General features: G+C 55.6%; 1 protein-coding gene across 2 annotated transcripts; it reads left to right on the top strand.

The window, feature by feature from the left end:
• The first annotated feature begins 10,063 nt into the window (after positions 1 to 10,063).
• On the top strand, positions 10,064 to 11,831 carry HAND1 (heart and neural crest derivatives expressed 1). Of its 2 annotated transcripts, none has more exons than XM_052684693.1 (2): positions 10,064 to 10,796; positions 11,292 to 11,831. In XM_052684693.1, exons 1-2 carry the CDS (start codon positions 10,293 to 10,295, stop codon positions 11,388 to 11,390), a joined length of 603 nt encoding a protein of 200 aa, XP_052540653.1. In that variant the 5' UTR covers positions 10,064 to 10,292; the 3' UTR covers positions 11,391 to 11,831. The 2 variants fall into 2 exon arrangements, with proteins under 2 accessions (XP_052540653.1, XP_052540652.1); XM_052684692.1 differs by having other exon boundaries at positions 11,289 to 11,831.
• The last annotated feature ends 1,415 nt before the right edge of the window (positions 11,832 to 13,246 follow it).

Below are 13,246 nucleotides of genomic sequence, written 5' to 3'. Positions count from 1 at the left end.
TAGTTCATTAGGGCTTCGGGACGGGAATCCACGAGAAGTCATGAAATACGATCTCCTAATCTCTCTTAAGCAGGAGAAGCCCGGCTATAAAGAAAATACCTTTTAAAAATACCCGAGAAGTGAATAAATCTCTGCTGGGCTAAAAGGCACCGAGAGCAGAGTGCTGCAGAGGGGACTCTGCTCACATGGATAGGGACTTCGCACTCAGGAGGGGGAACTGAATGCTTTCTGGTTTCCACCCATTAGAAATAGATTTGCAATGGCTTTTTTGGGGGAAATAAAAGAATAAAAGGCATAGGTGGGAGGAGGGGGTGAGTGCAGTGCTTCTGAGAAAGCCATGAGGGGGGAAATTCTGCTCATCCTGGGGAGACACACATTCTTGTGCCCTTCTCAGTCCCAAATGCCCTCCCTGATCTTAGGGCTAGAAATGTCACTTATCAGCAGGAGCAGCACCCAGCAGCACCATGCACCTCTAAGGGCATGCTCTGATTTTGGGACAAACAGACAATCCCTGTGAAGATCCCTCATCTCCTCTGAACCATCACTGCCCTTATCAAGAGAGCGTTCAGTGCACGATTAACTGAGGCCTTCATTAATACTGGTGCAGCTGGGATAGCTCAGGGGCTTAACCCGAAGCATGTGCTGCTCCGGCCGAGGCTCTCCATGCACCGTGCACATCTGGCTGCCGCCCGCCCCTTCCAGACCTTTCTTCTCTCCACGGGCACGCGGGTTATCTGAAGGGGAAGGAAGTCTGCAAGCCGGCTCTGTCCTCCGGGGCTGCTTCATTCCTCGGATCTCCCAGGGGATGATTTGGCAGTAAGGAGCGTCGCCAAAAGGAATGTCCCGTGATGGACGGGGCTTAACGGGACACCTCGGCACGCACCGCCCGGCACAGCCATCCCCAACCCGTCCCCAGCAGCATCCCTGTGCTGGTGTGGAGAGGGGATGCTGGGTGGGAGGATGCGGCGATGCGAGGGGATGTATGGGACTGCCTGTGCTCGCACGTGGGATGCACAGGAGGATGCCCATGTCTGCACACAGGACTCACGTTCTCCCACCAGACACCTCTACACAGGCACTGATACCTCTCTCTGAACACGCAGGCTATGCAGACTCCAAATGTTTGACAGAGCAGCATACGTATTCCAAACATTGTTTGATTCATGTTTTAAAGTCCCACTTGCAAGCATACTTCCACAGCTCGGACATCAATCACTGCAAATATGTTCTTATAAACAAAGCAATACAGACTGACTGTCTCTCCCACCCCTACCATATGCAGGTCAGCGGGCAGCACCCCGAGGAAAGGCTTTTTCCAGCACATCTGAGACCGCCTCTGGCAGCAGCCAGCACAGGTACTTGGGAAAAAACAACAGGAAATCTATTCCCAGGGACACCACCACCCAAGGGCCTGGTAGCCCAGGACAAGGCAGCAGAATCCTCCACTGCTGCTATGGGATGGTTTGGTCCCAATTGCACCCAATGCCCACAGACACACAGAGGGGCAGAAGTGGAAATGCCACAGCCAGGACAGGGATGTCCCAGTGCCAGGAGTTTCTCCATGCACGGTTATTCATGAGTTCTATTTAATCTTCAACCCTCACTGTCTGATTATGGCGTCTAATACTGGGACGCTAAGAAATCTCTGCTCCAGATTCAGGGAATTTGCAAAGAAAACCTCAGCTCAGGGCACTTCATGAAGCACAGGATGCTGCTGGTAGGCTTCTCTCCCCCTCCTCTGCCCTCTGTTTAGGAAAAATAAATAGGAAAGAATCCAGCGGCGGCGCTTCCCTCGTGCCTTGTGAGATGGATCTGCACTCGCGACAGCAGAAAAAACGACCCAATGTGATCCAACGCAGTGCTTTGTCCTGAAATGCTCTGCTCCATATAAATAAATGGCTCCTCTGGAGAAGGGTGACACATTCCAGCCCCAGATGGTGACACTGACGGATGTAATCAGGCTGGAAGGTTTAATGGGAACATGGCGCTGGTGGAGCCGGGAACGGGAAATTTATGGGAGATTTGACAGAGGAAGAGGAAAAACACCAATGGCTGCGGTGCAGGGAGTGCAGGACGGGCCTGCAGCCAGCTCAGTGATGTGATGTGTTGGGCTGGGTGGTGTGGGTTGGCAGCAGCCTCCTGTTCCTATCCATGTCCCTGCCCATGGTGAGAGGGCAGCAAAGGGGTCCTGATGCTTTGCCACCTGGAGAGAGCAACCAGAAAATGTCTGAGTCCTTCATTGCCTTTGGGAGTGATCAGAGCCCCATCCTGGGGATGTTCAAGGCCAGGCTGGGTGGGTCCCTGATCTGGTGGCTTGGAACCTGATGGGCTTTGAGGATCTCTTCCCACTCAACCAACCCTATGATTCTATGATCTCCAACTGGGAAAACCCCGCTATGAAGCTGAGTGTGTGCTGACATAGGTAGGACCTTTCCAACCTTAATGACCGTATGTTTCAGTGACAGCATCCCTCTGGGCCTGAGCTCCCCCTCCCAGCTCGATGCAGAGAGCCCAGCCACCAGCAGCCTCAGCCACGTAGGTGACTCAGGTTTTGACCGTCCACAGCACTGTAGTGTGGGAAACTGGCCAGCACCCGGCCTCTCCGTGTCAGACACACAGATTAGGGATTCCCCCGCACCCTTCCCTGCCCTACAGCCCCATGGCTCCTGCAGCATCTCTGTCTGCATCTCGAGCCACGATGGCCCCAGATAGCAGCAAGCCCTCGGCTGCAGGGCTGATCAGTGAGGAGCCAGCCCTGTCTGCACCTGGGGCTCTTCCCCAGTGAGGCGTGCAGCCAGCCCCATCCTCCGGGCCAGGAGGGGGGAAAATGTGTCACGTTCCTGCAGGGAGCCTTCCCGGGCTTCTTATCAGCACAGGAAGAGCTGCAGCTTAGGGGCAAATAGGAGATGCTTTGCCTATTGCAGAATTTTTTCCTACCGGTGCAGGCATGGCTCCCCCCAGCTGGACCCCGCATCCCATCTCCACTGTCTGAGCCCCCGCAAATACGCTGGGGAAGTTCTATTTGTTTGGTATGGACGTGTGTGAGAGAGGGGGAGAAACAGCCTCCTTGTCCCATATGCTAAATAATAACATCCATATGAAGAGAAAAACAAGAGCGAAGCAGGGACGGGACCAGCAGATCTGGCACAATCAGAGACGGATCAGCTGCGAGGCGCGGGGGGGCCGCTGCACACAAGAGACCCGGCCCAGCTTGGGTTTCGGCTCTGGTTAATGACACTGTAAATTAAGGCTGTCATCTTCAGAAAGGATTTTTCTTTCGGTTTCGGCTCGAGAAAACAACAACAACAAGCCTCCAAAAGGGCGATTTTGCAGCCCTGCAGCCCCTTGCAAACCATTGGGTTCGCTCAGACCCACTGGCAGTAGGCATGCTGCCCCTTACACTCAGGGTGCTCTGTGTTTACATATCTGTATGGTATCTATAAGGTATTGCTGCCTGAGCAATCACTGGGATTACTTTAAGTGTAAAGCATAGTGGAAAACCAACATTTAATGGAAGGATCTTGGTGTCACCTCTTTGGGAAGGTCTGTCTGCTCACTGTGGGGTGCCCTGATCTGACCCACAGTGCGGCTGCATCAGTGCAGGGCTCCCTGTGCCCTCTGCCAGCACTGCCTGCCATGGGCAGCAGGCAGAGCACCATTGGTGCCCCTCTCCTTATCTAACTTCTGTACATCCCTGGTGCAATTATGGGCATTTACGGTGCCGAACAAACAGACTTCTTTCTTTTACCTCAGCAAGATGCTTCTGCAGAAATGGCCGTGTTGGTTGGTTTGGTTTGAATTTTAAGGTCTTCTCAAGCGGAAAAGTTGGTTTGCACAGAGCCACCCCGAGTGCTTCCCAGCAAAGTTTAACAGCAAACTGGAGTTTCGATTAAGCACACTTTACGAGGGATGGCTTGCTCTCCCTTCATTATCACTTTCTGGGAAGCAAGGATCCAGAAACAGAAATGTCTTCAGCTCAGAGCAAAGTATTCCATTTCATTTTTGAGAATTGTGGATGGGGAAAATCAGCATTTTTACAGGAGGAGCTGGATCTCAAACAGTTTTTCTGCAGTGTGTTAGGAGGGCATGCAATAAAATCATTGCTCCATACAGATCTGGATTCACTTTTCCAAGTCTAGCCCATCCCTGGGTGGGACTCCCCAAATCATTGCAGTGCTGCCCAGCACCCGGAGCCACACATAGAGCCCACAGTGGGGTCACATCACCACATGGAATCACAGTGCTTTTCCCACTGTGCAACTCAGGAGTGCATTCCAGCACTGTAGAGTGGGATAAGGCTGGAGCAAGTAGCTGGGACAGCCCCAAGCAGTGCTCCCCTCCACATAGCACAGGTTTGTGCTTATAAAAGCAGCGATGGTGTGGCCGAGGTTTGGGTACAAGCTGTGAACAGCAATGATTTTCTGCACAAAAACTTGCTTTTTTTCTTTTAACCAAAGGAACAGCCGCTCTGCAAACCTCCAGATTTCCATTTCTTCTCCCCTTTTGTTTGGCCGTAGACCAAAGCTCAAGGAAACAACAAAAATAACTGACCCCCAGCTCCATCACCACCTCCTCCCCAAAAAGTTTTCATCCTAAAAAGGAAAATATTCGCAGTCCTGCTCAGGCTGCGCTCCTGCTTCTGCCACCTCCCATTTATAAAATGAGAAAAGAGGGTGGAAAAAAGCACTAAAATTATTTAAAACCCTCGGATCCCAAATAATTCTCAGCTGTGAAAAAGTCCTAACAGACGCCTGTTAATTTTTAACTCTCCAAAAACTGAGTTTCTTTGTGGTTTTTTTTTCTCTGCTTGGATTACCTTCCTGCCTCCGGCTCTGGAGCCCACTGCCTGCTTTAGTACATGTGGCATCTGCCTTTTCTCTGCTTTATGCACGAGGCTTCATCTGAATTTTTTCCCTCTCTGTGTTTAAAGAGCTGCATGAGTTGCTCTTACATATAGGATACCCATGGGGAAACCCATCAGTTTGGGCTGGAAAAGCCACTTCTTGCTCTGACCACTGTGAAACTGCACTAGGTTCTGAGAAGAGATAAAACCAGTGCTTGTGGGGTATGGGGTCCCAAAATATCACCATCTTCAGCAGTCTGATAACTTAGGGCAGGAGAATCCAGCTGAGCCACACAGCTGAGGTTGACCTCCATATTTTGGTATGGAGCAGGATTTGGGGCACCTTGGAGGTGTTGTTACCCCACGGGAAAACCAGTCCAATGCTCCCCTGCAACACTGTGAGGGCTTCACCCAGAGCACTGCTCTGATTGGATGTGAGGAACTTTTCCTCTCCAAAAGAGCAGCGATGCAGTGGCACTGCTGCCCAGGGAACTGTGGTCACCATCCCTGAAGGTGTTTGAGAACTGTGAGATGTGGCTCGTGGGGTTCAGTGGGCACAGTGGGGATGGGTCAGCTGCTGCGCTTTGTGATCTTGGAGGTCTTCTTCAACCCCAGTGATTCTATGACTCCAAGTGCCTACAGTGCAGCCCAGCCCGATCAGATGCTCCCAGCTGGTGTTGGAGGCCTGTGCTGCTTTCACCATCCTTCCTCACCACAAAACCTACCTGGAGCAGAGGAGCACCCTGTGCCCAGCAGCTGCTGCAGCTCAGCCTCTCCCTGCATGGGATTCCAGCCTGTAGCCCCTCTTCTTTTCCCACGTGTGTGAGTGCGAGCCGACCCAATCCTGCTCTAACATCAGGGTGAAGGCTGGGAGCAGCTCCAACCCCAGCAGTGCAGCTCCAGCCGTGCCCCAAACCAGATGCTTCGGCCGAAGACGCCAGGAGCTGCCTTAATAAGCGATTATGCAATCCCTCTCGCACGGAGGAAATGTCTTTCCCAATCCCCAGCCATTAGCAGTTGGCTTATGCCCTGGAGCATGACATTTTAGAGCCCTTGTAAATTTGCTTCAGGAGTGGAAAGCGTCCGGAGGAGGGGCTGGCGCTGGTTTGTGTCAGTGCCGACACCAGGGGGTGGCTTTGGCCACTGCTCCCTGCCGACGGGCGGATGGCACCGCGGGTCCTACATCAGGGCTGAGGGACAGCAGTGCCACCCCTGCCCTGACCCTGAGGCTCTGGGGCTCCCCGCATGTCTCCGCATGGAATTTGGGTGGAGAGACCTGGATTTCGGGTAGAAAAATGTCTCCTGTTTCAGTGCTCCAGTTTCTCCTAGAGGAAGAATGGAGTGCGACAGAGAGGCTCTCTGTGCACCTGGGCTGCGACTCGGAGCTCACGGACCCATTTTTCCATCATCACGACTTGTGTACCCACGGCAGGTAACGGAAATGCAAAGAAAAAATCCCTTTGTGGCACATCCCCCCTCCACCCAGCCCCCTGATTTCAGGGTGAGTGAGGCTCAGAGGGAACGGCTTTGGGCTCAGGGCTGTCACCGCATCCCTTTCTCCTATTGTTCGCATCCCAGCATCACTGCAGACTGACACGGGGCGTCTCTGGGGCTCAGCCGCTCTGCCCCACTCCGCCGGCACAATGAGTCGTTGTTGATTTGGCCGCAGCAATTTCGCAGGTTAATTTATGGCCGCCACACCCCATTAGCGGCAATAAATGTGGAGCCCGGTTTTGCCGAAATCGTGAGTTACGGTTTTTCAAATAAATACATTTTCCTATAAACCAGCGCTGTGTTTAGGTTGAGTGTTCCGCGCAGACACATCCATCTACATAAAATACACAGGAGAGGAAGCTGAGCTGTGACTCCGCTCTGATGACATAAAAACTTCTGTAAACACAGTTGTCATTTACAGCGCGCACGGAGGAGAGGGGAAAAAAATAAACAGCGAGCGCCTGGCGCATCCCTGCAGGAACACATGGAAAATTTAATAATCTTTTTTCCATAAAGCTTTGTTTTCGGTTTGATTTATCCAGACAAGGCAGTGCCAGGTTGGCCATAAATAGATCGGGTTGCTGGAGGGGGAATGGCTGAAGTGGGAGCATTGTATGGAGGGGACGGGCGGCACCGGGGCTGTGGGACATCGGTGGGGTGACAGCGCCTGGGGGTGGGGTGGAAACGGGGCGCTGCACCCCACCTCTGTAAGCACAGCACAGCCCGTGCCTCAGTTTCCCCGTGCTTTTCCCAAAGCAGCAGCGGTGATGGGAAGGTGCTGAGTGATGATTATTGCGCTGGTTCAGGAGAGTGCTATAAATACCCGGGGCACCTTCAGACACAGCCCAGCTGCCCCGGGGGGGGGGGCTGGCACAGCCCTGCTCTTTTGGATGCTGGGTTTGGGGCAGCTGGGCTACGACCTGCTTGAGGGGAAAGGGAGGGGGGGGGGGAGGGGAGGGGGGGGGGGGCAAAACTTGCTGGGGGTGGGGGGGCATTGGGGATGGATCCTGCCCACTGCACCCCAGGGTGGGGACGCAGCCGGGTGCCGGGATGCTGCAGGGAAGACAAGGGGAATATTTTACGGGGCTGCAATGTAAACAGAGTTGGAGCAGAGCCCCTTTTTATGGAGTCCCTGTCCTGCCAGGGCATCTGCCAAGGCCCTGATTTACACTCCTATTTAGATAAGGGAGCAGGGGAGGGGGAGCGGAGCTGGCGTCAAAGTCACAGCACAGCCTGGGCCGCTGCGCGCCGGGAGCTGATAAGGGGCTGCCCCAGGGTTGGGGGCTGAAAGCACAGCCCCTGTGCAGGGCAGGTGATGGATCTGGGGTGTCGGGGGCCAGCGATAGCCTCACCCCACCGCGATGTGCAGGACGCCTTTCTCCAGGCAGGATTTGAAGGAAAACAGGTGGGGAGAAGCAGAGTTCCTCCCGCAATACGAGCCATAAATCCCCTAATCTGAACCGCTTGCCATTTCCCCCCAACACAAACGGGAGACGCAAAACTTAAAGAAACTCACCCAAAGTTGGAGAAGTGCTAAATTTGGATGCCGCGGCAAAGGCAGCCTGGTTTGATTTAGAAGGTGTTGGAGTGAAAAGGGCTCCAGTTTTATTATTTTATTAAAACACGAAAGATTAGAATGATTTTCCAAAGGAAAATCAACGCAGTGATCCCATTATTTGCTCAGCTGAATCCTTCCAGTGTGCACAGGGACTGCTGTCAGGAGGGGAGTAAAGGAAGATAGTACCTGGGCTGGGGCTGAGCTCAGGGGGTCCAGCATTACTCAGTGCTGCACTGCCCATATCCCATGTGATGCAGCTGTAAGAAGGCTGCACACAGCAGTGCTTTGGGGGATTTTGAGGGATGCTCTTCTGCGTGACCCCAGTCTGGTGATTTGCTGGATCAGAACTGTTTAAGGGCTGGGGATCACCGCAGGGAGCAGAGTGCGGTAGCTGTAGCTGATGCTGAGCTGGCACAAAGTGAGACCCGATGGCATTGGCATCCCCCAGCCCCACGCAGGGCTCAGGGATCCCACCCAGACACCGGCACTTGGAAGGAAATTGGGGGGTGGGGGGACGCAGTGACCTACCCAAGGCCCGACTTAACGGCGGGGTAATCACTAGCAAATGTGTGCAGGGTGCTTGTTTAAAGCGGGTGGGGAAAGGGGGGTGGGGGTTCATCGTCAGAGAACAAAGCAGGGGGTGAGATGGGCCCCCCCCCGACCTCTGGGGCCCGGCAGCAGCGGGGACCCCCTTGCACCCTGCCCCACTGAATGGGGGGGCCCAGAGCCCTGCCTCCCGCTTCTGCAGCGCGCCTTGTAACAGCTAACGATGGAAAATCCGAGGCATTTAAGTGGCTCCCGAATCCGCCCGGGAACCGTGATTGAGAGAAGTCAAATAAAATTTGTCATCTTTAAAATGCAGGAGGACGTTAATGGTGTGTTAGCCCGGATGATTAATACAAGCGCCTGCAAACAACCCTCCAACGTTTCCACCCTCCGCTGCAAGATGAATCGCTGCAAAACGCCGTTAATCGCTAACATACCTCGGGCCCGAGCCCCTTCCTGCCCCACTGCCGCCGTCACCACCGCAGCGCCCTGCTGTCCACGCTGGGACAAACTGGGACCGGCCCCGGTGCCACCAGGAGCTGTCAGCTGGGAAGTCTGAAGCAGCACAGCCACAACAGGGCTCAGCCTGGGGATGGGGGAAGTGCAAGAGCAGCACTGGGAGCCCCCCGTCTTGGGATGGAGAAATGCAGGGCACGTCCCCACGCGCCCACTGTCCTGTTAGAAACGTGTTAGTGTGCTTGCACAGGGTAATTTCTATGTATTTATATCTGTAGGTATGTGTTTTCCGTGCATGGGTGTGCACACGTGTGTATGCGTGCAAATCAATATGTGTAAACGCACAGAGTGCAGCTATCTGTGCACAGGACACACGGTGGGTGCATGCAGGCCACATAGCACATATGTGATGGCACGATGTGTGTGTGCAGCGTGTCAACTGTGGGTGTGTGCATGGCTGCAGCTAAGTGTGTATGTGACCCAGCTGTGTGAGCAGTGCACGCACAGCGTGTGCCCGTTCGTGTGCAAGTGCTGTACATGTTGCTTTCCCTGAGTGCACTTGCACAAATCTATGCAGCGCATCCGCCTGCTGATTGCGGATGTGCAACATGCTCCCTGCATACAGGGCTCGCATGCAACAATCTGAGGGTCCAGCACCACCATCCTAACACACACAACCAAGGGGTTCTCCCTGCTGTGCCCTCACTCTCCTCCCCGCGTTGCAGCACTCTTGGCCGCACCGCTCCCACTGGGCCGGGTGTCGTCCCATCCCGTCCCGTCCCACCCTCCCCTCTTCCTCCCCACGACTTTGGCTTTGGGGAAGCAGAGCCCCCTGTGCTCCGTGGTGCCCACCCGGCCCCGCCGCACCCCGTAGCCGCCTCCATTCCCCCGACGGGCGCTTCTTGGGAGGGGGCGCGGATATCCCGGCCCAGGACAGGGAAGCAGAGGGGATCACGAAGGCTGCGGTCCCCCTTTGGTCACCGCTCGCCTCTTTTTCCACGCAGGGAGGGAGGAGAGCGAACGGCGGAGGTGTGAGACCGAATAAAACGCCCCTCCGCTCCCCCCGGGGCCCCCGAGCATCCTCCCCTGCCCATTGGTTCCTCGGCGGGGGGAGCCCCGGCCCTATATAAAGGCAGAGCCGGGAGGCTCCAGAAAGGGTTAAAAAAAAAAAAAAAAAAAAAAGAGAGAAAAAAAAAAAAAGAAGAAGAAGAAGGAAAAAAAAAAAAAAAAAGAAGAAAAGAAAAAAAAAAACAACCCAGCCAACAACGAAACAACCCAAAGCCCAAAGGCACCACCGCCTCCAACGCCGCAGCCCCGGCCCCGCCGCCCGCCCGGAGGAGCGCAGCGCAGCTCGGCCATGGCGCGGTGCTGAGCCCCGCGGGGCCCCGACGGACCATGAACCTGGTGGGGGGCTACCAGCACCACCACCACCACCACCATCATCACATGCTGCACGAGCCCTTCCTCTTCGGGCCGGCGGCTCGCTGCCACCAGGAGCGCGCTTATTTCCCCGGCTGGGTGCTGAACCCGGCCGAGGTGACCCCGGAGCTCCACGGGCAGAGCACCGCGTACGGCCCCGCCGAGTTCGGATCCGGAGGAACGGGCAGGCTGGAAGCGCTCAGCGGTCGTTTGGGGAGAAGGAAAGGGGTCGGGGGTCCCAAAAAGGAGAGGAGGAGAACGGAGAGCATCAACAGCGCTTTCGCTGAGCTCCGCGAGTGCATCCCCAACGTGCCCGCCGACACCAAGCTGTCCAAGATCAAGACGCTGCGCCTGGCCACCAGCTACATCGCCTACCTGATGGAGGTGCTGGCCAGGGACAGCCAGCCCGGAGAGCCCGAGGGCTTCAAGGCCGAGCTCAAGAAGGCCGACGGCCGAGAGAACAAGAGGAAACGGGAGACGGTAAGCGGCGGCCGCGGCCCTTCCCCTGCGCAGCCCGACGGGAGCGGCGGGGCTGAGGGAAAACCCTCCCGGCATTGCTGGGGAATTGCTTTTCCCCTTAAAAAAGAAAAAAAAAAAAAAAAAAAAAAGGAAAAAAATGAAACAGAATAACGTTGGGGATTTCGGTGGAGGAAAGGTCGGGATTCGCGCGGTCTGTGCGGGGCAGCGGCCCGAGGGCTGACATCGCGGCGGTCTTTCCTTCCCCATCAGCCGGGCCGGATTGGAGCGGGGTGGCCGCGGCTCTCCCGTCCGTTTCGGGAGGAACAGATCGCATCGTACCGTAATAGCAACAATAACTATAACGGCAGTCATAACACTAACAGCAACCGTGATATTACGAATAATAATCATAGAAGAAAAAAAGGAGAAAAGCGCAGGCTCCCTATCCCGGGGCTGCTAAGGGCCGCTTTGCTCGACCCGTCTCTCCTCTCCTCACTGCTCTTTTCTCCGCAGCAGCCCGAGGTGTACTCGCAGCCTTTGGCTCACGGCGAGAAGAAGCTGAAGGGCCGCACCGGTTGGCCCCAGCAGGTCTGGGCTCTGGAACTGAACCCCTGAGCCCCGCTCCATGTGCAATGCCGTCGGGGAGGAGCGGGGGGGGGCACAGCGGAGCCGGGTGCCGCCGTTCCCCCCCCCCCCCCCCCCCCACCCTCCCCGTCTCCCCGGGCTCCGTCCCCGTTTTGAAGCCATCCCCGCTCCCCCCGCCGCCCGCAGCCCCCGCCCGAGCCGGGCCGGGTGGGATCGGTGTTGTTCGTTCGCTGTTGGAATAGCGGAGAAACCCCGACCGCGGCCGAGAGACTGCGTTGAAACTACCTAAGGTGCCTCCGGGACCGCGCCTGGGCCGGGCGTTCTACCTCAGCTCTGCATGACCACTTCCCGAGGGACCGGGCGCGCCACACCACGTATTTAAAACAAAACAAACAAACAAACAAAAAAACCCAAAACCGGAATAATTAAAAAAAAAATAATAACAATAAAATTTAATCTTTATGCAAACGATTCCGGGTCCGCCCGCTCCTCCTTCCCCGCCGGCTGCAGAACCGCGGCGTTGGTTGTCGGACGGGGCAGCGGGGCGTTTTTTGCAGTTCCCCGTCCTGCAGCCCCCGCCCGGCGCGTGGTTCTGAGATGCCCCGCAGCGCTGTGTGCGGGGCGGCACCGCGGGCTCCGTTCCATCGCAGCGCTGCGGTTCCCATTCCTCTCCGCACTCGGCAGCTCCCCGCACAGCTCCTCGCAGCGCTATGGCAGGGCTGAGCCCTCCACAAAACCCCAAACCTCCTCATTGCAGCCTCTCATACACGGCTGTTTGGGCTGCTCGGGGCGAAACCAGGATGGGAACGGCGTAAATTCATTGTAGGGTTAATACGAGGGCTTAGCGGGGAACATTCTACCTTCTATTTCACTAAAGTAAATCAACAAAGATGCAACACCTATAAATCGCAAATGTTCCTATGAGGATCGCTGGTTTAAGGATCACGTTGTGCGTGTGCCCGGATCCGGATGGCCGCGCTGTGGGTACGGATGGTGTAAGAAAAGCAGCGGGCTGTGAGATGCAGCCCCGGCCCCTCCAGCCCCACCGCGGCTGTGTGCCCGAGCAGAGCCATCCTCCCGCTGCGCTGCTTTGGATTCGCATTATACAAAGTTCCGCGTGGCATCGGTTCTGTGAGTTAAACAGGGAGGGGGCCCCTGTAAAAACAAAAAGAATTTAAAAAAATATAAAAAAAAAAAAAAAAAGGGAAGAAAATGTACAGAAAAGTGTCTGCCAGTGTCCTATTTAAGGCTGAGTTTCACCGTTCCTTACGGGGCTGCTTTATAACGCTCCCAAGCTGACTCTGGACACTCTGTGCCATGATGGTGCAGCCCGAGCTCCTGCTCACACGTTCCAGCCACTCTCCCTCACCATAAGGCATCGCACGGGGCTGCCCCATAGTGTGAGCTGGGGGAGGAAGGGTGATGGATGCGGGGACAGCCGTGCTGCACAGGGGTCGTGCTGCAGTGTCTCCAGACCCAGCACTGAGCTCCCATCACCAGCAGCCTGGGCACACTGTGCCTGCAGCCCTCCCAAAAACCTCTGCTGCTGTTTCTCCCGTGGGTTTCCAGTTCTGGCAGTGGGATGCCCAGTACTGTCGGTGCAGCTCCTCAAGCACTGCTGTTGGGAGCGCAGTGCCTACTGGCAGACAGCATCTGGGACATCACTGCCACGCACACCTCCCTCATGTCTTTGTGGATTTCCGAGTAAAAATGCTCTCTGTTTCCACGTCCAGAGCAAGGAGATTTTTCAGTGAGATTAGATCACAAAAACGAATGCTACACGTTTCCTGTGCTCCTGTGGTGCAGATGGGCTCTGTGTGTGCGAGCAGCCCAGCGTGCAGGGATTGCTGAGCTGGGGAACAGCAGCTGCGGGACGTCCTGACAGC

Source organism: Tympanuchus pallidicinctus, unplaced genomic scaffold, assembly GCF_026119805.1.
Source record: "Tympanuchus pallidicinctus isolate F22 unplaced genomic scaffold, pur_lepc_1.0 scaffold21, whole genome shotgun sequence".
In the NCBI taxonomy this organism is placed as follows: Eukaryota; Metazoa; Chordata; class Aves; order Galliformes; family Phasianidae; genus Tympanuchus; species Tympanuchus pallidicinctus.
This window is presented reverse-complemented; position numbering and strand designations above follow the sequence as displayed.